Source organism: Artemia sp. Qi Xiang Cuo, chromosome 1 (assembly GCF_049724085.1).
Source record: "Artemia sp. Qi Xiang Cuo chromosome 1, ASM4972408v1, whole genome shotgun sequence".
NCBI lineage: Eukaryota > Metazoa > Arthropoda > Branchiopoda > Anostraca > Artemiidae > Artemia > Artemia sp. Qi Xiang Cuo.
Genome location: NC_142794.1, coordinates 15,082,752 through 15,110,403, shown reverse-complemented (window position 1 = coordinate 15,110,403; position 27,652 = coordinate 15,082,752). Strand labels below are relative to the sequence as shown.

Genomic DNA, 27,652 nt, shown 5'->3' with positions numbered 1-27,652 from the left:
AATTGGAGGTCTTTCTATAATTGGCAGCGCAATAGAGCTGCCTAAGTACAGAACGATGTTGGCACAATGTATTATTTATTTTATTTTTTTTTGGTTTTAGACTAGGGCACTTCGTATCGAAGGAGTTGTCGTAGAAACATCGAAAGGGGCTCATTAGATTGGAAATTGGAAGGGCTTGTGTCCTTTTTAATAGCCGAAAGTGATTCGAGGGCAACTAACACCCCTTCCACGCCCACCATTTCCCCAAACACGTCCAATCAAAATTTTGAGATAGCCATTTTGTTCAACGTATTTAAAAGTTCTGGAAATTAGGTCTTTGAGGATGACACCCCCCATATACCTCAGGGTAAGGGTTTTAAGTTATGCCCTGGGAGATTATAAGGTTTTTATTGCAAGGGTTGTCGTAGAAACTTCAAAAAGGGCACATTCGATTGGAAATTGAAAGAGCTAGTGCACATTTCAATAGTGGAAAGTGACTGGAGGGCATCCAACCCCCTCTCATATCCACCATTTCTCCAAACACATGAGATCTAAATTTTGAGATATACATTTTGTTCAACGTAGCTTAAGCTCTGGAAATTAGGTCTTTGAGGATGACAACCAGTACTAGTGCCCGTTTTAATAGTCGAAAGGGATTGGAGGACAACTAACTTCCCTCTCACGCCCACCATTTCCCCAAACGCATCTAATCAAAATCTTGAGATAGCCATTTTGTTCAACGTAGTTGAAAGTTCTGGAAATTATGTTTTTGAGGATGACAAACCCCCACACCCCTCAGGACAAGGCTTTTAAGTTATGCCCTGGTGCCATATAAGGTTTTTATAGATAGTATTGTCGTAGAAACTTCATAATGGGCTCACTCAATTAGAAATTGAAAGGGCTAGTGCCCTTTTTAAAAGTCGAAAGTGATCGGAGGGCAACTAACCCCCCTCTCACACCCACCATTTTCCCAAACACATCCAATCAAAATTTTGAGAGAACAATTTTTTTCAACGTAGTTTAAAGTTCTGGAAATTATGTCCGAGGATGACAAACACCCTCAGCTTCCAGGGCAAGGGTTGTAAGTTGTGTCCTGGGAGCATATAAGCTTTTTATAGAAAGGATTGTCGTAGAAACTTCAAAAAGGGCTCATTCGATGGGAAATTTAAAGTGCTAGTGCCCTTTGTAATAGTAGAAAGTAATTGGAGGGCAACTAACCCTCCTCTTTCGCCCACCGTTTCCCAAAACGCATCTGATCAAAATTTTCAAATAGCCATTTTTTTTCAACGTAGTTTAAAGTTCCAGAAATTAGGTCTTTGAGGATGAGAACCTCCCCAATCACACACACAGACTTCAGGGTAAGGATTGTAATTTATGCCCTGAGGGCATATAAGGTTTTTTATAGAAAGGATTGTCGTAGAAACTTCAAAAAGGGCTCATTTGATTGAAAATCGATAGGGCTAGTGCCCTTTGTAATAGTAAAAAGTGATTGGAGGGCAACTAACCCCCCTCTTACGCCCACCATTTTCCAAAAGACATCTGATCAAAATTTTGAGATAGCCATTTTTTTCAACGTAGTTGGAAGTTCTGGAAATTAGCTGTTTGAGGATGACAACCCCCCACAGACTTCAGGGTAAGGATTGTAATTTATGCCCTGGGGGCATAAAAGGTTTTTATAGACAGCGTTGTTGTAGCAACTTCAAAAAGGGCTCATTTGGTTGGAAATTGAAAGGGCTAGTGCCCTTTTTAATAGTCTAAAGTGATTGAAGGTCAACTAACCCCCCTCTCACGCCAACCTTTTCCCCAAACACATTCAATCAAAATTTTGAGAAAGTCATTTTGTTTGAAGTAGTGAAAAGGTCCAGAAATTACGTCTTTGAGGATGGCAAACCCCCCACAGCCCCCATCGCAAGCGTTGTAAGTTATGCTCTGAGGGCACAAAAGGTTTTTTAAAGAAAGCGTTGTTGTTGAGACTCGAAAAAGGGTTTATTCAATTGGGAATTGAGAGGAATAATGTCCTTATTAATATTTAAAAGCGATCGGAAGGCGAATACCCCCCCCCCCCACGCCCATCATTTCCCCAAACACTTCCAATTAATATTTTGAATTGGCCGTTTTGTTGAACATATTTGGAGGGTCTGGAAATTATGTCTTTGAGTATGACAACCCCCCACAGCCCTCAGGGCTAAGGTTGTAAGTTATGCCCTTGGGGCATATAGGGTTTTTATAGAAAGCGCTGTCTTAAAAACTTCAAAACTGACTCACTCGATCGGAAATTTAGAGGGCTATTGCCCTTTTTAATAGTCGAAAGTAATTAGAGGAAGAATCCCCCCCCCGCCCATCATTCCCCCAAACTTAACCGATCATCATTTTGATATGGCGATTTTGTTCAACGTAGTCGTCTGGAAATTATGTTTTTGAGGATGACAACCCTCCCGCAATAGCCCTCATGACAAGGGTAAAAAATTATGCTCTTGGGGTGTATAAGGCTTTTACAGAAATTTTTGTTGTACAAGATGTAAAAAGGCCTCATTCGACTGGAAATTGAGAGGACTAGTGCCTTTCTTATTAGTCGAGAGTGATCAGAGGGAAAATGCCCTCCATGCCCATCATTTCCCCAAACACTTCCAATTAAAATTTAGATATTTTGTTCAGCGGATTTGAAAGGTCTGGAAATTATGTCTTTGATTATAACAAATCCCCCAGGCCTCAGGGAAAGGGTTGTAAGTTATATCCTGAGGCATATAAGGCTTTTTATAGAAAGCATGGTCATATAAACTTCGGAGGGGGTTCATTGGATTAGTCATCAGTCGCTTTAATGCTTTTTTAAGAGTCAAAGGCAGCTACCCCCTCCCCCCCCACACACACACAAGTCGTATCGTCGCGAAATGCATGTAATAGATATTTTGAGATGGCCTTTCTGTTCAAAATTGTCTAAATATCATATAACAAGGCTTTTGGGGTTGAAACAAACCCCAGAGATTAGGGGCAAGGGTTGTAAGTTATGCCCAGGGGATATTTAAGATTTTTATGGAAGGGATGTTTTTTTTAATTTAGTTATATGTTTATTAAACGAACAGAAATTAATTAAATAACTTTTTCCACAAGATAAATTTTTCAAAAAAAAAGTAAAGAACTCCATTAAACCAAAAAAGAAGAAAAAAAACAAAACAAATCAAATAATCTATCAAGCATACAACTACCACAAATCAGTATCATAGGCAGCGCAATCGTGCTGCCTAGGTAAAGAACGATGTTGACACAATGTTTTATTTATTTTTTTCTGTTAGACCAGGGCACTTCGCATCGAAGGAGTTGTCATAAAAAATTTGAAAAGGGCTCATTCGATTGGAAATTGGAGCGGCTAGTGTCCTTTTTAATAGTCGAAAGTGATTGGAAGGCAACTAACACCCCTTCCACGCCCACTATTTCCCAAAACACATCAAATAAAAATTTTGAGATAGCCATTTTGTTCAGCGTAGAAATTATATTTTTGAGGAGGACACTCCCCCACAGCCCTCAGGACTAGGGTTCTAAGTTATGCCCAGGGAGCCTATACGGTGTTTATCGAAAGGGTTGTCGTAGAAAATTCAAAAAGGACTTATTCAATTGGAAATTGAAAATGCTAGTGCTCTATTTAATAGTCGAAAGTGATTGGAGGGCCACTAACCCCCCTCTCACGCCCACCTTTCCCCAAAACACAACCATTCAAAATTTTGAGATTGTCATTTCGTTCAAAGTAGATGAAAGTGTTGGAAATTATAGGTCTTTGAGGGTGACAACCCCTCCCCCCCCCCACAACCCTCAGAGCATGGGTTATATGTTATGCCCTCGGGGCATATAAGGTTTTCATAGAAAACTTTGTCTTAGAAATTTCAAAAGGGGCTTATTTGATTGGAAATTGAAAAGGCTAGTGCCCTTTTTAATAGTCAAAAATGATTGGAAGGCAACTAACACCCCTTCCACGCTCACCATTTATCCAAAGACATCCAATGAAAATTTTGAAATAGCTATTTTGTTCAACGTATTTGAAAGTTCTGGAAATTAGGTCTTTGGGGATGATGACCCCCTCAGAGCCCTCAGGGCAAGGTTTATAAGTTATACCCTTGGGGCATATAAGGTTTTTATTGAAAGCTTTGTCGTTGAAACTTAAAAAGGGCGCATTCGATTGGAAATTCAAAGGGCTAGTGCCCTTTTTGACAGTCGAAAGTGATTGGAGGGCAAGTAACCCCCCTCTCACGCCCATCTTTTGCCCAAACATATATAATTAAAAATTTTGAATATCCATTTTGTTCAACGTAGTTGAAAGTTTTGGAAATTAGGTCTTTAAGGACGACAAGCTCCCCCCCTATAACCCTCAGAGCAAGGGTTTTAAGTTATGCCCTGGGGTTATATAAGGTTTTTTATAGAAAGCACTGTCGTAGAAAATTCAAAAGGGCTCATTCCATTGGAAATTGAAATGGCTAGTGGCCGTTTTAAAAGTCGAAAGTAATTGGAGGACGATTAACCTCTCTCTCATGCCCACCATTTTCCCAAACACATACAATCAAAATTTTGAGATAGCTATTTTTTTCAGCGTAGTTGAAAGTTCTAGAAATTAAGTTTTTGAGAATGACAAGCCCCCACAGCCCTCAAGGCAAGGGTTGTAAGTTATGCCCTGGGGGCATATAAAATTTTATAGACAGCTTTGTCCGAGAAACTTCAAAAAGGGCTCATTCGATTGGAAATTGAAACCGATAGTGCGCTATTTAATAGTCGAAAGTGATTAAAAAGCAACTAACGCTCCTTTCAAGCCTACCATATTTCCCAAAACACATCCAATCAAAATTTTGAGATAGACCTTTTGTTCAACTTAGTTGAAAGTTATGGAAATTAGGTCTTTGCCATTGTTGTCGTAGAAACTTCAAAAAGGACTCATTCAATTGGGAATTGAGAGGGCTAGTGCCCTTATAATTAGTCAAATATGATCAGAGGGCGAACCCCCCCCCCTCCCATTTGAATTTTTTTTTTCAGTAAAGTACAAAGTATATTCTCTCTTCTAGAAAGCATAGAGGTTTAGAACCCCACTCATATCAATTTCTGTTTGTTTTGAGTTTAACTTTGTTATCTAATTTAATTTCTGTTTGTTTTGGGTTTCCTTTATTTATTGATGCTATTTTTGTTCATTTTTGGTTTAATAGAGTTCTTTACTTAAAAAAAAACTTATTTTGTGGAAAAACTTTTTTTAATTAATTCAGAATTAAGGGGATGCTTCATTGTTTTGTTACGTCAATATATACAGGCTAAACAATTATTTATTATTACATCACTCGGACTATGAAATGAAATACTTCAAGAAAGTATGTGCACATAATAGGGTTATCGTCGTATTGAATGCTGATAAAGACAAATACTTGAACTATGAAACAAGCACTAATGGTGACACTATTGGAAATGTATGTGTGCATTGTCATGACAGTGAGAGACTACCGAAAAAATTCATCGTTATGTCACTCTTAGGTACACCAAGCACGAGAGTATTCACCAAGTCGTTGGACTGGGTTTTGGGCCCCTTATATAGATGTCTTACACTGAAGTTAGGAATAAGTGTCTTAATTCTTATATGTTAGGCAATTTGCTGTTACTCCTGAAATAATTTTAATTTTGGGTGGCTTATCTGGTAGCAAATGCCTGGAAAATCTTTGGAGATATGGAGGCTTAAACTTTGAAAGAACAAGACCTGCCTGACACGAGGTTGGTAGATGGTGCGAAATAATTAGTGTGAGGTTTATTCCAAGCTGACTTATAGAATATCTACTGGAAACCTTAATAAATAAAACAATCTGACTCTCCTATGAATGCAGAACTTATATGTTGAGGATTGTTAAACTAACCACTCGTTAATAATTTCCTACTTTGATAACAGGCTTAAATTTAATGTTAACAATACTAAGTTGCTTAAATTAGTATATACCGTAACCAGGAAGGTCAAGGAGACTCGATTCCGCTTTTGCTTTGAAAAAAACAAGGTTATTAAACAATATGTAGTTATTTTATTTTGTATATAAATTATTTTCTTTAATTGTTGTATTTTAGTATTAATACTGATGACGGTCACCGCATATGTGACCGAAATATCTAGTATTTTTTGTGAAATTTATCACTGTCTATTAAAAGGATTTAACCATATTGTAAGTTTCATTTATTGCTTAAATTAGGAATAATCTAGGACGAAGAGGTGATAGTAGGCAACCAGAAAATTGATCTAATGGATAATTTCACGTACCTAGCTCGTATTGTTATTGAGGGTGTTGGATATGCTGAAGATGTACAAAGTAGAGAAGCCAGCTGCTAGGACAGTTTGTAAGACTAGGAAGTTTAAGCCTACCAGAAGTCATGGGAACGACGCTGGTGTCTAGTTTTACAGTAACGTTGTACATTTTAAAATAAATTACAGTAACGGAAACACAATGCCCTGATATCCTTCACAAAATTATATCCAGGGGGAGGGTTAGGGGGTTTGAACCCCCCCCCCCCCGAAATGTTTCTCCGACTCGTCAAAAACGTAACAAAATGAATACAAGCAAATTTTTGATGCGTTTTTAAAGGTTTTTTTTTTACATTAGTAGTAGTAGGAGTTAGAATGACCGTAGATTGAACAATACGTTGTACGAAAAATGGGATTAATCTCCAAGATGAATTTGTTCACTTACAAGTATGTTCGGTTTTGTATAATGGGATGGAGTATTTTCTTATAAGTCGTAGTCGGCTTGAGTGTTTGAGGGGATGTTAGTCTTTAGTGGGGACGACAAGCTGCTTCTATAAATCTTTAGATCAACGCCAACTAGTTACGTAATTGCTTTAGGGGATTTTAAGTCAACAATAGCTTTATATTATCTGTTTAGGTTATATTGTTTTTTCTTTATTGCTTTTTTGATATATTGTACTCAGGAGGCGCCAGTTCCTGATTTTTTTTATTGGATGGGGGAGTCACTAGAAATGAAAAAGGAGGTAGTCTAGCGTATTTCCCACTTGGTGCTCCTGATTGTACTGCACTTTTTCTTGTACACTGAAAACTATCCTAAATTAATTAAACTAGAAATATGAATACTGAACAATTTTGGAACTATGAGAATGTAAATATGCTATAAAATCCCAGAAATATGAATAAAAAAACCCTCAAAACTAGGCATAAGATGTCATGTGGGCCGATTGCCCCAGACGACTATAATGAGTGAAGTTAGGTGGCGTTGGGATATATTTGCGAAGACCATAATCCCAACCTGGTTATTGGTCAATGCTGAATGTCCAAGGGAGTGGTAGGAGAGACAAAAAGTCAGTTATACACACAATTATATATATATATATATATATATATATATATATATATATATATATATATATATATATATATATATAATTGCAGATATCTTGATATTAGATTTATCTCTATCTAGAGATTTGTAATACCTCCCTACCCCCCCCCCCCTCTGGATACCACCTTCATAGGATACCGTCTCAGCTTTCATTAGAAAAATCATTTAATTAATAATTAACTAGGTCACTATATGGTTCAAACAAAAAGGCAAAATAACATTAAACAGCTTATTGTTGCTTGAAAAAAATTGAGGGAATGAGTAAAGGGGTACAAAGACAACAAAAAAATGTCGAAATTATTCTGATATACCTCAAATTATTGGAAAACTGAGTCATAGATTCGCCGTGGCATTCAGTAAGATCCAAAGAATCTAATTAAAAGGGAACACACACAAAAGCCAAATTAGGCCAGTAGCCTATGAGAAATCGCAAAATACCCAAAACAATGAACAAGTCCTGATGGGGGGCCCTGGGTCTATCAAAATGTTTCAATGGTTTTCCAGGGAATTTGATATCATTTTCTTCTGTCTCCACTTTAAATGAAAAAAATAATTATCTTTTTGGCATCCCTGCTTTAAAAAAAGAGGTATTATCATTTGAAAATGATAGCCCCCTATCCCTCCCTCTATAAGCAATAATTTACAATTTATTTATGAATCATATTTTTGGGGTAACTTTCGGTTCGATCTTTAATTCCCTAACCTTGTGCATAGCTTAGTATATTGCTAAATTTTGTCTCAATACAAGGTTTTTTTGGGGGGGGGGGGGGTAAAAATTTTTCAGAAAGAAGATTGTATTTTCTAAAATGCGTTAAACAATTGATTTTTAAACATTAAGAAAAACTTATCTAAAAAAAAAAAAAAAAAAAATTAAAATCTGCAAACTTACAATTCAGCTGGAGAAACAATCTGTCGGCTGTCAATTTCAAAATCCAACTGAAGGCTGAAGCTGTATAGTAGTGAATGCCTTCTATAATTCTATTCAACTTGAAAAATAAAATTCTTGACTACGAATGATGTAAGAAATAGCGATTGGGAAACTGCATTCGAAATGATTTAAACTCATTTCATAAAGACGATACTTTTTTTTTGTCAACATATTAAGAACTGTTTATATTGTAATATTTGCAAATGCATATTGCATCTGTCTGGTTTTAATGCAAAGTAATAAAAGAGACGAAAATTAATGAACAAGAGAATAGTGAAGAATTATGGTATGCAAAGTAATATTTGGCAGGGAAAGTCACTGGTGATAAATCGCTAGGGGTAGCACCGTGATTGCGTGTTTTTTTGGGGATTTAAGGAACCATTTTTTTTTCGGGGAAATAACCAAAAATTCGGGGATAGTGCAAGCCCTGCTTAATTTCTAATCAGGACAATCAAAATACTAAACCACACGAGAAGGAAAAGCTCCGACTTGGCGGTTGGCGCAATAAAGAATTGCCGCAAAATTAATTTAAAGTCGACCGAACGCCGCAGCCTCTGTCGGTGGCGGCGCGCCTGCGGCGCGCCGGTGGTGTTACAACACTTCGGTGGCATTCGACCGAGCCTCTTGTCGGCGGCGTTTGGTCGATCCGCCGGCGCGGCTCCGGGGTTTACTTTAAATTGTTTCATCAGATTTTTGTTATGTTATGTTTTTATCTTCTAGCCTCTTTATTGGGAGTATGTTTGGTGTTCCAGCCTTATATCAATTTTCTTTGGCCTCGCAGCGACCCGAAAAAATAACGTAAAAATGATCACACGATTCGTCTATGGCACTCTCATCTTTGGTGTGCTTCCATGTCTGTTTTGTGTAGCTTATTATCTTGGAGATGTTTATTCCTATATTACAACAAGATCTGTGGAGGGAGTCCAAGAATGGCAGGTAAAATTTTCAAATCGTTCATAAGTTAATTCAAATCTTTTTTAATTCAATTGGGGTTTTATTAAAACAAATAGAAATAAATAAACATAAATAACCTTCTCTATACAAAAGACGCACGTTGAGTCCCTTAAGTAAATAACCATTCCTTCTAATCACGCTTTACGACTCTCGCTTTACGCAGCCACATCCCTCATCCATACAAATCATTATCTAAGAGATGCCCCCCTTTCTCCCCGAAAGCATAGCTACCTTAAACATTACAAAATAATAATAGATAAATAAACCCCCCCCCCCAAAACAAACCGATATAATAATGATAATAATTTTTTAAAACAAGAAAAAAATCTCAATTATTAATTAACTCTATTTTTTGAAATTCAATAAGATATTTTTTCAAATTATTTTTAAAAGACCCAAGGGAGCTCCTACATCTCAGCTCTTGTGGAAGCACGTTCCACACTTTCACGCACGCCACATCCGGGGCAAAATCCGACCGTACTGTAGGTGTTCGTCTTATCAAAAGGTTTGAGGCAGATGTTGTGTTCCTAGGATGTTGTTCCGATACCAACTGGAATAGACTGTGGAATGCTGATGGAAGTAATCTGAACAAAAATTTGAAAACGATAACTGAGCATGATAAATGATAAAGTGATTCACGGGAAAGAAAATTGTCCATATTTCCGATTATTTTCAGGGCACGTTTGTGAATTGGATCAAGCCTTTTCAGGTGGGATGTAAAATTTGACTGCCAGATTGACGCATAATACTGCAGATGAGGCTTGACAAGTCCATTATAATGTAGATGAAGGGTTTTTTGAGGGAATATGTTTTTCAGTTTCCTGATAATCCCAAGATTACGGGAGAGCTTCAGCTCCACAGCGAGGATGTGATGTACGAAGGATAAGTTTTCGTCAAGGAGCACACCTAGGTACCTGACATTGACAGTTTTTGGTCGTCTGATCGTCCCTCGAGAAGTTGTTTTCCCCGATACTGGGGGAAGAGTTCCAATCCTTGAGAAGAAGAGAACGCAAGATTTGTCAACATTTATTACGAATCGATTGGCGTCCATCCAAATGTAAGTTTCTTCTAAGATGACCTCACGCTTACTCTGGAGCGCTGACATGTCGGTGTCACTGGAGAACATTGTAGTGTCATCTGCGAACGCCACAAGCTCATCCGATTCATTATCGCTGCTCGAAATTTCTTGGTCGCAACATAATTTGCAGCACCGTGAAGTCCTGGAGTTAGGGTTCAGAACGCGACTTAGGTCATTCACATAAACCAGGAATAACAGTGAGCCTAAAATTGAGCCTTGCGGCACACCGAAGTCGACAATGGTGTCATTCAGCGGATTTTCTCCTATATAAACACGTCGGCTACTAAGGTTTAAACCGGGACCATCGTATAGCCTCTCCTCTAACTCCAATGTGTTCCAGTTTACCTAATAGAATCCCATGATCCATACTGTCAAACGCTTTTTTATGTCAAGCAAAATAGCAGCTGGCACAAGTCCCAGGTCAAGTGCTTTATTAATGAATAGGCTTAGTGGTGCCAGAGCATCTTCCGTCGAACGTCCGGGTCTGAATCCAAATTGCAGTTGGTTAAGAAATCCCTTAGCTTCCAGAAAAGAGTAAAGTTGGTACTTAACAGGTTTTTCCAACACTTTGGCAAATACCAAACGGATAGATATGGGTCGAAAGTTAGACGGGTCGTCTTGAGGGCCACCTTTGTGGAGGGGAACTATTCTTGCCTTCTTGAGGAGTGATGGAAATACCTCCGTCTCTAAGGAGAGGTTTACCAAATGTGTTAAAAGTTGCAGTACGGACGGTAATACTGCTTTCAACACTTTAGTACGGACGCGGTCAAAACCAGAGGCAGATGCTCCCCTCAAACTTTTGACAATCATCAAAAGGTCCGTCGAGGTTACAGGAATGAGTGCCATCGACTTGACACACGCTGGGCCTATAAAGTTTTTGTAGGACTTTGGGGGTAGCACTGTGTTATCCGTTTTTTCTCCAATTTTGGCGAAGAAGGTACAAAGAGCTTTTGCAACTTGTGCTGGTTCAGTAAAGGTTTCCCCATCAACCGTAATTCTGGATGGTAGTTCAGGCCGTTGGTTATTCGGTCGTAACACTGAATTAACTGTTTGCCACACTTTCCTTCCATCCTTCCCACTTTCGGCTAGCCTTTGATTAAAGTAATCCCTTTTAACTTTTCTGAGAACTGACCGTAGGCATTTCTTGTAAATTTCATAGGTCCGCAGGCTAGCTACACTTGGTAGATTATGATACTCCACCCAAAGATTATTCTTTCTATTGATGCACCTGAGTAAACTTTCTGTAACCCACGGGCAAATTAGTGCGTTTTTTCTTCCACGTTTCTTTATTTTTTCTTTAAAACAACATGCCTCATATAGTGCTGTAAATGTATTGTAAAAATATTCAAATCCTTCATTCAGATCTTCCTTCTCCATAACGCTATCCCAGGTCGTTTTTTCCAATTCCTCGTTAAGTAACCGTAAGTTTTCTTCACTCAGATCTGCAACCGGAACATCATCTCTAGTTTTTGAAAATGATCTTGTTGCCTTTGATGTTTCGAAAACGGTACATAAGGAGAAGTGGTCCGACATGTCACTGATGATTACTGAAGCCGAGAGTGGATGTAGAGTAGAGAAAATATTGTCTATTAGTGAATGAGTACTCTCAGTTACTCTCGTTGGGATAGTTGTCGACGGGTAAAGATTAGATCCAGACATAAGAGTGACAAGTTCTTTAGCGGTATTAGTTAGGGGATAGGGTAGGTTGATGTTGAAATCACCCATGATGACCACATCATGATTCTGTTTTTCAAGCATTTGGAGTGTTTCCAATAAATATTCCATAAACGAAGAAACAGAACCTGACGGTGATCGGTAAATTTCTACTACGATTAACTTCCTTTGTGAAGGAAGTGACATATCAAGAAAAAGTGACTCAAAAATACCTTCTACATTTCGAGTCAGTTGGCCATTAACACAGACTGGGTATTCTCTCTTTGTGTAGATTGGCAATTCTCCTCGTGCTGACTCTTTTCTATTTACGAAATTAGATGTATACCCGGGAATATCTACCAGGATGTCAGTCTGCCTCGATAGGAATGTTTCAAACAGTCCAAGAACGCCAGGTCGTATTTGTCGGCACATGGTCATTACGTCTGTCAGTGACGAACATAATCCTTGGCAGTTGAGCTGAACTATACTGAGATGAGATTCGGAGTATCCCTGTAGCATACTCATTAACTGAATATATTTACTTCAAGGAAATTCAATTTCACTAAAAAAAAAACAACAATCATTTCTTTTTTTTGAGGGAATTGAGTTCATCAATGTATACATGCCCACTAACTACAACAATGCTGTGTCTCTAACGAAATTCTCAAAAGCAGCAGATGCCCTTGGACGACATTTGGAGTCTCTTGAGCGTAGTGGGAGTAAGTGGCTAATAGCTGGGGACCTCAACTGCGACCCTACCAAGGACCATATCCTGTCTGATATCTTTCTAAACTGCCTCCCAACATCTTATAATATCTGACCGAAGTCCCTGTATTTTCCGTACACCCATACTAGTGGTCATACGTCAAATATTGACCATGTATTTTCGTCCACATCCATCCCTTGTCTTCCAGTTACAGTGTGTACTGACGATCCGATTAGTGACCATGCCGGAAATTCGTTCCACCTGCATTCAGCACAAAGCACTAATAACGCCTATTCCAGAAGGTGGGTCTACAAGCAAAAACGGAAGAAGTGCAATATTGCCCTATATATTGCTACTGTTGCTTCTGTCCTTAGTAGCATAAAAGTTACGTTTAATCTACACTGTACTGGTCCTTCCAACATGGCAGCCTCTAACGAACTCAGCACTTACTATCATCAAGTTACCCACGCTCTGAAAGCTGCCGAATCAAGAGTGGTTCCTGCAAGAACAGTCAAAATTTGGACAGAGAAGCCGATGTGGTCCGAATCCATCGAACTCCAGACGTCTAAACGACGTTCTAAAATGTGACTAAACATTTGGATTGCTTGCGGAAGACCGTTACGCGGGACTTTATTCGAGCTGAAACGGAGTACAAAACGAAAATATAAAGCTGAGATGAAAAAGTACCGTATTATCGGGCAACAGTTCACTGAGAACAAGAAATCATGGCAAAGTCTAACTAGACCGGGCGACCGTGCACCTAATACTTCCCTGACACTGCATGACTGGCACTCTAACTATACTTCGGTATACAGAGACGAGAATCTTGCCATAACCAACCAGTATGAAAAGGAAGTCACAAGCTGCGCGCTTCTCGGGACAGCGCTGTGTTGTTCCCATATCCCTGGAAAATATCCAAATCTCAGTCAAAACGGCACTTTCCAAAAGAAAAAATGGGACAGATGGCGACGGTCTCACAACAAAATATCTCAAGCACTTACCCGAAAGTTTCTATTCCCACCTTCAGCTTATCTTCTAGATGTGCATCTCCAGGGTTTTTGTACCAAAAAGTTTCCTGAAAGGAGTCATCACTTCTATCGCCAAGAAAGGAAAAGATCCCAATGACTGTAAATCTTACAGACCCATAACAGTCTCTTGCATCCTTAGCAAAGTGTTCGAGTATGTGATCTTCTCCGAGCTGGATACTGGAGATTTCGGGGATAATCAACTTGGATTCCAGGAAGGTCTCGGTTGTCCAGAGGCTCATCGCCTTCTTGCAAATGTACTCATGGACTCAGAGAGAAACAAGTCGCCTCTCTATATATGCACTATAGATATTTCAAAAGCGTTTGACAGCGTCAACCACATGCAAGCAATGAATGCTCTACTACTGAGTGGTGTAAGTAACCCTTGAAAAAGATTTCAATTTTGACATAGTTCTTGCACATACTATGTTAAGATTCAGTAATAGTAAATTTCAGTAATAGTAAAATTTCATTATGAAAGGGCCTTTACTTCCCGTATCGGGGCAACTCCTTTTGATAGGTGTGTGGTGGGCGATGGGTGATGTGGTGATCAATCTAGTGTTATTCTCAAAAGCTTTACGATACATTTGCAGTTGAAGTTAAATGATCTTCTTCTTTTCGTTATCAATCATTTCTTCGAGTGTGATTTTTGAGCAATGATCAGAAGCCCAATCGAACGCAGTTGATGTTGTGCCACCGGGTGGCACTCTCCAGGGGGATCACGGATAGAGGCGAAGGAGAGAACCAAATGAGCGGACGGTCACTTTTACAGTTATATATAAAAATAGTGAAAAAATTGAAATTCTGGTATGAAAATTCAATAGTTTCTGACAAATGGAAAAACAGAACATAAGATCCCGTCGAAATCGAATAAGGGAGGAGGCAAGGAGACGTTTTTAGCCCTCTCTTTTTCAAACATGCAATTTCCAAGACTCTGGACCACATGTTGCCTTCCTTTTTATTTTACAGTACCGACCTGTCTTACCTTGCATACGCTGACGACGTCCTTCTGCTCAGTAGATCGAAAGCTGACTTACAGGATAACCTGAGTCGACTCCACAGTGACTTTCTTTCTATCGGACTCTATCAATATAGAGAAGTGTGAGTTTCTAACCTTCAAGGCACCTAAAAGTGAATCTGTGACCCTCGGCAATCATGCAGTCCCTGCAGTGTCTGAGCTACGATATCTGGGTATCATGATTGCAGAAACGATCAGTAAAACCGGGCAATCCATAGTCAAGCAAACAACTACAGCCATTAAACATGCTTACGCGTCTATAGTGTCGAATCGTTGACGCTACTCCTGGAAACCTCTAGCCTCAATTTATGGTTCAGTTTGCTAGCCACATGTAATCTACCTTGCCGGTGCATCCCATGTGCTGACAGTGAGAGACTGCGAAAAAATCCGAAAGTGCTACTATAAGTATGAAAAATTTTTACTGTATATATCCAAGCGATACCGGAATTCTCGACTGGAAAAATATGGACTTCCGGAGCCATCCAAGCAATGGTTGACCATTCGGGACAATTCAGTGTTCAGAGTCAGATTGATGAGACGTCGTTTTTCACCTGCATTTGTTTGAGTTTCGTATCTTTTTTCTTTTTTGTTGTGCTCCACTATAATCTTTTTGTAGATGGTGGGTAATTAAATTATTATTATTATTATTTTCATTACTAATTACTCTGTCAAAAATTTCTTCGAAATTCAAAAACGACTTTTGTAACTGTTCTAGCTTTTTTTTTTTTTAGCTACTGGAAAGGTAGTTGGCCTTGAGGAAGAAGAAAAGGTATTCAAAACTTACCCAAAGCTCTCTGGGGAATGTGGTCGCATCTTGGAGCAAAGCGAAGAGCCGTGAGAAATGAACACACCCGAATGAACTTCATTGAAACTGCAACAAAAAACTGATGTAAACAAACATGGACTACCACAAGAAATACAGAAAAATGGAAAATGAAATATTTCTGGAAAAACAAATCACTCATTTTGGCAAGCGGCAAAAAAACTAATTCTTCAATGACAGTCTTGCCCGTTTCCGCTGCTGTAGCCCCAATAAGAAATAAATAATAATAATAAAAAAATCTCTTTAACTATTTTTATCATATTTTTCCTTCATCACTTGGACAAGAGCAGGCGGAATTATCAACAACAACAAACCAATTCAAGAAAAACAAATCAGAAAAACTAATAACGTTTCAAGCATCAAAGTCGGTATCATCAGGTTCGGCGGGTACTGCCCACTTTAGCAACAAAGCAGTCGTCTTGAAATTTAGTCCATTGTAAATTTGGTGACCCTTTTACCTCTAACCATAGTCTTATTCCTCGCTGGACAACACGAGTGTCTGCAACCTTTTCTGCTCCCGATTTAGATCTTTTTAGCTTGTACCCGAGCGCTAGTTATTCTCTTCTTCGTTTACCGAGCTCAGCTGGCAAGTCTGTCGACACACTGAAACCTGTTTTTTTTTTCAGCTTTCCACATTCTTTCATAATAGCTAAGCGTTCAGCGTCTGAGAGGCTAATAAAGATAAGCTCGATAGCTTTCTGCTTACTTGGAAGGCTCAGCCCAGCTCCAGATTGGGAGGGAGCCGTCTTTTTAGACATACGGGACAATGTACTCATGCTCAGCTGATCAGCATCTACAGTTCCAAGTTTAGACTGAAAAAATGTCACTATAGTTTCTCGAAGATTTTTTGTTCCTTGCGGAGCTTCAACACCGTGAATAAGAATGTTGTTTCTTCGAGCGTACATCTCCGATCGCAGGGCAGTAGTCTTGACACGAACCAGCTCAGTCCTTAGCAGTTTATTCTCTGCTCTCAGTACTTTATTTTCATGTTAAAGCTTTGAAATCAAACTTTGAAGTTGTCCATACGGCGGTCGAAATGGTCTTTTGTCACTGACATATTGCTACCAGTTAATACCGCTCTGCCTAAATTGAACTAGAAAGGCATTGGGTACTTACACGCAAGGGCCTCTTTCATGTAATAATAAATCCAGTTATCACTCGGGGCACACTTTCGTCAAAATACAAATTTTCCAAAAAACCAGCCTGCAGTATCCTTTCAGTATAACACTGCGTCACTGCAAACTTTGCAGTTTCTAAGAGTAAATTTTATCCCAGGCAACTTCAGATTAGAACGTCATCTGGTTCTTTCTCTTATTCAGTTAAAAACAGCGATATCTATCAGAACTAATTGTTCTTTGTATTAGATGGCACTAAAACGGAAAATTGTAAGATTTCTGCTTTAAACAAGGAAACTGCTCCATAAAAACAGCTTCAAACTTCTGCACAATTTATTGAAAATATTCAAAAATCCAGGAACCTTCTTTCTCTCCCCCGCAACTTATTTCTGGTACATTTAAAATCACTAAGGATTTTCGATATTTTTAAGTGTTCATAGTTAGATAGATAGATGGCGAACTGAACTTAGAAGTAACTTATAATGTTGGTCTATACTTTTTTACTTCCATGGCTAAAGATTGCATCTGACATTGACAAATTTCTGAGATAATAGCAAAAATCATTGGCTAAGTAATTTTCAAAGGGAGGATCAGCAGTGCAATGTAGATCAGTAGGATAAAAATATAATGGTGCCTACATTGCCCTTTGACAACAGCTTAGTAAACAGTTTTTGGGTATCTAAGAAACATAACAGTGTCAGATGTGATCTTTAGGCCCAAGAAAATTTTTATTCCTTAATTTATTTTATGTTACTCTTTTATGTTCCATTATATTTTAGTCAAGAATATTAGTCATAACCGTTTGTAGTCAAATAAATTTAGTCATAACCATATTTAGTCAAGAATAGAAGGAAAGCTTTGGTGCTTAATCTTGGATCTAATATAAATTTTTAATATAAAGTATTGAAATGTTATTTTTAAAATAATATATAATAAATATTATTATTCATTATAAATATAAAAATTTCGGTGAAAAATTTTCGTTGTTTTGATATTCATAAGTATCATGCAATTACATTTTATTTATATATAAATATGTATAATAAATATTATTATAAATTCTAAATATACACATTTGGGTGTTATAAATTTTAGTCTGATTGTACGTTTACCGAGCGTGTTGATAAAGCTAGTAAAAGCCAGCGACGCGTCAGTCTAAACTCTTTTTGCTATCCGTCGACTTGGGTGCGATAGTGTGAAAACTCCCTATCTGGCTTATGTAAGACCGCAAATCAAAGACGTTGCACCTGTTTGGGGCTCATTCGTCCAGCGTACCAGCCATTTGTGCGACAAAACTGGCTGTTCAGAAAAGGGTTGTAGTAATCGTAACAGGAAGTGCTCGAAAACACGACAAAATCTGAAGATTGACTCATTACGAGATGGGCGTGACCAATTAGTAATTTCTTCTGGGGAAACATTGTTTGCCTTACCTCAGCAACGCGAAATCTTACCACTAGATGTTGCTGTGAATGTCCGAACTAGGTTAAAACTGAAAGTTAGATCTCGTGAAATGCAAGACAAATCGGTATGGAAACTTATTTATTCCTTATTTTGTGGAAGTTGTAGTGATTCAATATGTTTATTTTTATTTTTTGTGTGTTTCTTAAGACTAGAAAAATTAGCTTTGTGGTTGAATATATGTCTAAATAAACCTAAGTCCAAGTACTATCGCCTTTGGCAGTGTAGCAGTACCCAACATAACTCGAAGAATTCAAAATAAGCTTAAATTAGGCCAGGTAAAAATTTAATTTTTGGTTAAAAAAATTGAGCAAATAAAAATTAAAAAAAACAAACAGTTAAAAATGAGCATTGTCTCTTGTACTTTTTTGGCAAGGATGATTCTCTCATTTTTGTAAAGTTAAAACTGCAAAAATAAAATAGACACAAACAATATATAAATCTAAGTCTTTATTATTGGCTATTTTCCAGCTCAGCACAGTCAGGTGGATTGATGCCTATCAGACCCGCTTATTTCCTACACCATTATCACCAGGGGCGTCCTGAGGCTCATTTTATTGGGGAGGGGAGGGGGCGATCTTGGTAAATTTTACCGAATCGCTACCTGATTTAAGCCGAATTTTCTGCAGAAATCAAGAATTTTGCTAACTTTCGGCCGATTTTGCAACTGCCGAAATTTCCGCCTTCGGCAAAAATTTTACCGGATGCCAAAAAAGTTGGCCCCCCCCCCCCCTTGGGACGCCCCTGATCATCACTGTTTATATAATTCATATAACCATGGATATATATTTTTTTAAGTGCAGCCAGACACGAACAAAGAAATTTTTTTGCTGATGGGGGCAATATAAAAACATATTGAAATTATTGATACTCAAAATACCCAAAAGATCTTGAGTTCAGCGATACATAGCAAGCCTTTCTTTTTCTGAAGATTTATAAATGAATTAAGGAACTAGAAGAGGGACTTGCCAAAATCTTGCACGATTATTCCCTAAATTACTGCAATGATTTCGCTAACAAATGTGCATTAAGTTAATGAAAAGATCTCCGCTCAAATTCTTCTAGAATCTTGAGTACCTTATTTGAAAAAAAAGGAGAAAGCTATTTTTTCTGTTGAATTATCAACCTAACTACCTTTCATGTTGTTGTGAAAGCGCTTTGAAATCTGACTGTGCTTGGATCGTTAGAATTGAATTCAATTTCTGTTTTTTATTCATTTTTAACATGTGTTGCTTTTTGAAAATTCTTCCGAGAAATTTGAAGTTTTTTTTTATTGCTATTTTAAAAATTGACGATTTTCCAACTACTTAGGCTGGGGGGACTAGAAGAGGGACTTGCCGAAATCTCGTGCGATTATTCCCTAAATTACTGTAACGATTTCGCTAAGCAAATGTACAAAAAGTTAATGGAAAGATCTCCGCTCAAATACTCCTATGTTCTTGGAATTTTAACTTTTCACCAGCCAATTATGGCAAATAAGCCAATAAGTCGCTAAAATGGATGGGGTAGGAACTCGAAATACGTTCTACTGCAAACTGCATCACTGGTCTTCAATTTGACAAACCCCCGAGTTTGGTCAATATTTTACAAGAAAATCTCTACTTGCCAATATTTCAGGGAGAAAATTTGTTAATTAAAGCTGTAGACGGTTTAATTGCGATGGCAATTTAATAACTAACGAGACAAATTGCTGTAGCTCAAAACTATTTATTTAATCATTTTAAAAGTTCCAATGCAATCTCCAGCAACATTTATAAACTTGTCCCGTCGTTATTCTAATTTTTGTATGCCTGCTATCATCAAGTTCTTTGAATTGATCTCGAAGCCACTTTTGCACCTAATTTTTAACTTCTGCATTGGATCAAAATTGGTTTCTGGGTAGAGCCTTAAGGGGCCCAGTCAAATCGAAGTCTGATGGAAGAGAGCAGGGCAGTTGGGGTGATTTGGAAGGGCCTCCTATCCCAGTTTTGAACTGTTTTGGATTTAGCAGTACCACATGTAGGCGCCCATTGTTATAGAGAAAAGTAACACGTTGAGCCCACGATGTGTTGTTGAAATGGCAGGCCTTAAGGTATGCTTGCAGTGTTCTGGAATTCACAGGAGCCTATCTATTGTGACTATCTTGAAAATCAACGAGCCATTAACAGTCAGAATTTTAGTGACATGCTCACATAAAAGTAAGCCTTTTCACTCCAATGAAACGTCTTGGGCTCTTGACTGAGGGCGTGATTTGACCCGCTACTTATTGAATGGCCTTCGTAATAAACTGCATACATCTGAATTTGTGTGGGTGTTAATGTTTTAAGAAAAAAAAAAAAAAACAACAACACATTTATTAGAAAAATATAACATGTGAGTGTTACCCTGAAGGAAGGCGCAATAAGGTTGACCAAGACAACCCACTACAACCGGGACCTGAGAAGTGAGGAGCTGTCTCTTCAACTAAGATGGGAGGATGCTATGTCTTTATATCGGTCCTGATGTGTCTCTTGAGGCTTTGTGCGCTAGTCCTAGCTATGGTGAATCTTAGGTCGAAGGTAAGGTGTATTTGACCGCTGTGCGGTTTCGCAGTATGGATTTATCGTTCCCACAAAAAACAATTTCCCTTCTTGTACTTTGGATATTAAAATAGCCGGAGCACTTAGAAGTCATTCGAAAATTGATTGCTGACAGAAGATGCAAACAGTTTCTTGCCATAGGAGCGAACACAGCGAATTATGTTTTTGTTTTCACAGCTCCTGGCATCAGCTGTCTTTGCTCCTGTTTCACTGGATATACCTTTTGACTGAAATTGAAGTCAGGAAGCTTTAGTAGAAGTCTGGGCAAACTAAAATTGTTACAGGATTTTGTAATGAGAGCTATAGAAATTCTGGCTCGACAAATGTTGCATCCTATACATAGTACTCAGTAAATAGTGATGTAGTAAAATAGTAGGTGGGCAGAACCAGCATATTTATTGAGCTGGAGGTTGCATCAGAGGTTTGATTTTGGAAGGGTATTAGCCAGTTTTTAGAAATATTGCCGAAACCATAATTTTAAACCATGGTTACTGAGGGGGAGGGGTTTGGAACAGTCTTGGGTGATTATTGATATTATATCTTTAAGCTATTGAATTTGTCAAAAGAACGTCTATTGAAAACATTGGATTTTTTTTCCTTTTGACCCCCCCACCCTCAGATAAGATATTTATTTCCAAAAAAATTACGGTACTTGTATGATATACCCCCTACCCAAAGATCTTCAAATATGTTTCTCTGACGCTCAATCCTAATGAAATATACCAAAGTAAGATGAAAATATAATACTTTAGAAAATAATTTGGGCTATATATTTGCACATTAGGGGGGGGGGGGTATAGCGAGTCTGCATGCCTAATGTGTTAGGTACGATTATTCTGCATATTGTGCAGTAAAAATTGCTTTCTAACTTCACACTGTCCGAATACTTTACCATCACCACCACCACCCTCCTAATGTGCAAATATATAGCCCAAATTATATATTTTCCGTTTATTCTGTCATTTCTCTTTGTCTTGTCTCACGCTAAGCTGAAAGGAACTAAATAAAAAAACGGTTCTATAATGCGTCAATGAATGAACAACTTGAGTGGTAGGGGGTTTATCATATAAAATTACCAAAATTACTATTACAAGCAAAGATATGCGGAATTTGAATAAAAAACAATCTGTATAAGACTATCTAACTTCTGCCTAGAAAATGATTTTGCTTATCAACTAATTGAATATTAAATTTTTTTAGAAAAAGAAGTTAGGAAATGTGATTCTTCTGCCTTATTTCAACAGATGCATTAGCTATTCAATAGATATGTTTAAATTTGATTTGTGCATAAATGACAAAAAAAATATCCTTGGTCACCTTATGTTTTATGTTTCAGGGTTATCCTTATGGAATCCTGTGGTACTGTTTTGTGCTAGTGGCCCTTCAAGTTCATTTTCTATCTCTGTATTTCGCCAAACAGTTTTTAGTAGCATGGAAGATACGGAGTTCAAAGAAAGCCTACTGAACTGAAAACACGATTTCGCCCTTGTTTTCATTGGGTGAAAGAAGCTTTAATTCAATCTCTCTAGCAGACTCGACTAAATTTCAGAAATTTGAAGTTATTGTTTGTTTTTTGTTGTTGTGATTTATTTTAAATCGAGGAGGATTGTTGATATTCAACCACTGAGATACTGAAATATTAAAAATGTTCCTTTTTTAGTTTCTTGGCTTGTTGCAAACTTTTTATAGGAGCTAAAAATGTATTTTTTGCTGGTAACCTCTGCACAGGGGGTTTCAGGAGAGAAGGAGGCAGAGGGGGCACTTGCCCCGCGCTCAGAAATTTTTGGGGCGCAAGATTTCAAATAAATAATATAACGGTTATAATCATTTTGTAACTTTTGAAATTTCATTTTTATTAAAACAGGGTTGCGGATGCAGTTAAAAAATGAACATAATTAATAAATCATTAATGGATTAATAAAATAAATTAAAAATGATAATATTTTAGTAATTTAAATAGTAAATTAAAAAATAAAATAAAATACATTATTAATTAAATTAATAAACTGAAAATAATTTTGTTAATAAACGAATTTTTTTTTATTAGGCCAGAAAATCTTGTAGGAGACAAGGGGAGGTGCGCTAATCAACGTTGTGCCCATGGCGCACGAGGGTCCAGAATAGCCATTGCCTCTACAACCCTTGATATTAACATTCTGGAAAATTTGAACTTACAGAGTTTCTAAATTACTCCTTTGTTCTTCTCTCAGTATTTGCTGTCAATATGATATTTAATAATTTTTGTCATATACTGTTTGTCTCTCGTATTATAAAAAATGGCGAAGTAGACATTAAATAGACTTGTTTTCCTTTGAGAGCAGTAGGATTTTTCGCTGTGAAAAGTAGAGTATCATTTACGTCGTTTACTAATATCATCATCAGCAGACGATTCATAAATTAAAACGGAACTCATTGCGGCATTAGCGTCACACTGTCGAATCTGATCCTAATGCTGTAGATTTTTTTGTTTTTTAAAATTTGGGATTTTTTTTCAACTATAATTCTCCTGGTTAAAGACTAAGACCATAAAAAAATCAATTGGCTATCATAAAAATTTCCTCTTTAAAGTACGAAAATACCAAAAAATACATTTCTTGATACCTAAACAGACTCCTTATCGAATAAATTCTTTAGTATATATTATCTTATAAATTTTTTTTTTAAAATCTTGGCCGAAAATTCCGTGGTAAGGGGCTAAACCAATTCTAGCATGGGCCTCGCTTTGGGCCTACGTCGCGGTTTTGAAACATGGGCCATTCCAGTACTAGGTGTTGCCCCCCCCCCTAGCGTTCGAAAAATTATTTTTATTGGGATTTATGTCCGTTTATATGTTTTTTTTTATATTTTGATTAGGGGGCGACCGATATTGCTTGTGGGTGTCCGATACCAATATATGCAGTACCTATAGAATTTGCCGATAAATTCTCCTTCGGAAAAAAAAACTTTGCATTATCTGCTCATATTATTACTCGCACGCTTACTTGGTCTATTACAGACCAAAGAACAGTCTCAATAATTCGATGTGGATTCCAAATAATGCAAAAAAATTATTTAGAAAAAAAATAATTAAACCAAATAAAGTTCTAGTCTGGACAGTAAAACTATTTTAAGCCGGCTTAGTCACATAAACACAAATAAGTGAAAATCTGATTGAAAGAAGTGTAAGATATTTATTTAAAGTGATTATTCGAAAAACTAATATCAATCGCAAGAATTTCTACTGACATTCAGATTTTAATGTAAAACCTTTCGATTCATATTTTATGGTCTCTTACTACAGAATACACGCTAAGCACACTGGGTACAGCTATGGTTTTCAGTTGGAGGATGGATTTCAAGAATGTTTCAACAATGTCGTCTAGTATGCTGACAAATGCGTACACATAAATTAAATTTCACAATGTCAAAGCGGAGCCTAGTACTGTATATCCTGTCTGTAATTTAGGGACTGTTGTATCATTCAAACCGGATAGTGAATATTCATTAATCATGAATTTAAATGGTAGTGAATTCTTTTTTTTTGGTTTGTAGAAGTTGTACATTCTTGAACTCACCATACATTTTGAACATTGCTGAATCAGGTGTGTATTGACAAGAAATATACTTTGACTTCATTTGACTCACCTCTGCTGCCCCCTCCACCATGTTCAGACTTAGCTGCTGGCTCCTTCCCCAAGGACTGGACAAGCAAAAATTACTTGAGGAAATCTGGCGCCATCTTCGTGATAAGTTGCGTATAAAAAGAATTGGCCGATATCTCCTCCCCCCCCCCCGATAATGACACTGACCCTCCGATCAATTGAACCTAAATTTTCATTAAACAAATTTGAAAAATGAGACAAATTTGTCCCCTTCCCCCACTCAGATATCGAAAAATACTTTGAAATGTGAACAGACATTTACTTTTTGGTTTTTTTTGTCTTGTTTAGATTTAGTAAAGGGAAATAGAGAGACATTTCGATTTTTGATTATGAAAATATAGTTAATATTTGACTATTTTTCATCAAAGTTCGAGCCAAAACGAAAAAAAATACGAGCCAAACATTTTTTATCTCAATATAAATGGAATTTATTTACTTTTTAGTCATTATTTACCATAGGATTATTTACCATTCCCTTGTTATAACAGGAAAGACACTTCGATTATTCAATAGACAGGCCATATGAAACTTGTAAAAATAAAGAACCGTAAATTGAAACAAATCCTTATAGATTGGTTTCTCCTGTCACCTTTATCTTACTTCTACAAGTGACAAGATAAGATTAGTACAGATGCGGTTTTAGGAGGAGCACAGGGGGGGGGGTGCTTGCCCAGGGCGTAGAAAATTTAGGTAAGCAGTTTTAAATGTAAAATCTAATGGTTTTAATAATTTGGTAGCATTTTTAAATTTAATGTATATTAAAATTAAGTAGAGGGAGCAATTAATAAATGAAAATAATAATTAGTTGATTGATAGAGTAAAAGCGAATAAAAAAGTAATAATCATTAAAATAATTAATAATATTTAAACAATTGAAAACAAATTATTAATTAATTGATAAATCAAAAATGATTTTGTCATTAAAAGAAAGTTTTATTAAAATTTGGCCCAAAAATTTTGTACGACCGGCGTCGGCGGGGGGGGGGGGGGGGAATCAAAATTTGCCTCGGGTTCACGAGAGGCCAGTACTGTCCCTGGCTTAGTAGCTACAATTGAAAAATAGTAATGAATTGCTGTCAATTTTCAAATCGATACTTGATAAAAACACTAATAAATAAACTTGCAAAATAAATTTAAAAATACAAAAAGCTTTCAAAATATTTTTCCTAGAATTTGTAGCAGAAGGGAAACCACACATGAAAAATGCTAAGCAAAAGAGTTATTCTAAGAGGATGAAACGGTGCATCATCGTCACGCCTATGTACAGGAGGGTGAGGGAGATATAAAGACAGAAGCGGTTTTAGGTGATTAACAGACGACCCCAGGAGCAGAAATTTTAGGAGCGCAAAATTTCAAATAAATAATCTAACGGTCATAATCATTTTACAATTTTATTTTTATTAAAATAAAGTTGATGGCGCAATTAATAAAATGAAAATGATTAATAAAATACAAGTTAATTGATAATATATAAATCAGTTAAAATAATTCTATAATAACTAAAATAATGAATCAAAACAATTAACAATAATCAAATAAGAAATTATCATTTAATTAGCTGAAAATCATTTTTTAATAGATGAGCATTTTATTAAAATTTTGCGAGAGACAGGGCACTAATCAAGATTGTACCTCAGGCGCAAGAAAGACGAGAAACGTCACTGCATAAGAAAGTATATCACCATTGATTAGCTCGACTGAAATGGTATCGATCTGAAATTAAATTAGATATAATAATTGTTGATTATTTTTCTTTCGTCAATTTTAAAATGAAAACATAAATTAATTTAATTGTTTATTGGGATGATCTCAAATAACTAATTAAATCTTAGATATTAAATTTAATAATCAAAAATTTCATATAAATTAAATAAATAACAAGAAACATAGGTCAGAAAGTTGTACTTTCGTAGTTATCGCATATTTATTCCACTACACCGGAGTAAACATCGACTTCGATACTCTGAAGAGCGTGAGAAGGTCCTTAAACTAAATTAAAATAGTGTTTAAATACAAATGGAGATACGGCCTTTAATCAAGAATTTCAAACCCCTGAAAATTCCGACAACGACCATAAAATGTCAGGCGAAATTTTAACAAAATTTTCATTTATTAATAAGATTATTTCTATTGGACAGTTGTAATTATTGTCAAATTATTTTTATGTTTTATTTTATTTTACTAGCTGTTTGATAAAATATTAATAATATATTAATTGATAAAAAAATAAGTTGCAAAAATTGTATTTTTATTGATGTTGTATTCATTTATGTTTATTTTGGTTTGGTATTTTATCTTTGTTTATATTTTGCTGATGAATCCAATTTTTAATAAATGAGAAAAATAAGATTTATTATCATTTTAATCTTTTTTCTATAATTTCCGCAGTCTCATTTGTCGTTTTTTCTCTTTGTTCAGTTTTTTGTCATGGCTGGCCAGTTCGGGTGAAGATTTTTAAATAGTTTATTAAAATACATAAAGGTCCAGTTCAAAACTCTTCAATTTGTCAGTCAAAACGTCAATACGATAGTTTTTTCATTAACTTTGTAACAATACAAGTTGCAATATTCGCATTATTTCCACGTTTGAAATTATTTTTGACTCATGACAGGAAATGGGTCCCACAAGAGTACAGGATAGGGAGCAATACATCTTCTCAAGTCAAAATCATCGCTTCAGCGAGCTTAGAACCAGACGGCAAGGAGTTCCTGGTACCTCCAGTTTGAACAGAGGCTGTGTGCAATCCTAGGCCCATCATGTTAACACCATGGTTTTCGACACTTGGCGATGTTCCTCTACCAACAAGAGTAATCCCAATCCTAGTACCTCTTACTCATTATACATTCATGTCTAAAAACATTATACAACTATGGGTTGGCAGTCCGTAATGGATAACTTAGCTAGGAAGAGGTTTCGGCACAAAAAAATCAGAAACCTCAAACCCAGAAGAATTATCCAATGAATAGTATTCAGTGTAAATGCTGTGTCGTTTTCTAGGCTATTCCTCGAGAGGCACCACTCCTCAAAGTCACCCTTAAGCGCTATTCGCAGTTAGGGTTCTGGTTATGCAAACTAATGAAAGGTCCACTCTGACGCCACTAAGAGGCCACGTAAAAAGGATTTCCTTTTCAGGGAACGGACCCCCCCAATCATCTCATAACATCAGAACAGCTCCAACCTTTTACACCCAGCTTATCCTCTTCAGGGCTAAGCATCAACTGACTGAATTTAATACTAACCACCCACAGGTATTATTATGTCCATAGAGCCAGTGACAATTTAAAGAAGAAAAGACAAGCGTTATTTTACAGCTTTGTGCGCGTTATTCAAGGAAAGAATAGCTAAAATAAATATGCATATA

General features: G+C 36.8%; 1 protein-coding gene across 1 annotated transcript in view; it reads left to right on the top strand.

Annotated features, from left to right (window-relative positions):
* The window catches only part of LOC148956040 (protein jagunal-like), a 53,893-nt gene extending 31,574 nt beyond the window's left edge, over positions 1 to 22,319 (top strand). Inside the window, exons 4-5 of the mRNA XM_089093721.1 lie at positions 8,983 to 9,198; positions 21,987 to 22,319. Coding sequence (XP_088949847.1) covers positions 8,983 to 9,198; positions 21,987 to 22,115 — 345 coding nt within the window. The 3' untranslated portion in view covers positions 22,116 to 22,319. The remainder of the gene's footprint in view (positions 1 to 8,982; positions 9,199 to 21,986) is intronic.
* The last annotated feature ends 5,333 nt before the right edge of the window (positions 22,320 to 27,652 follow it).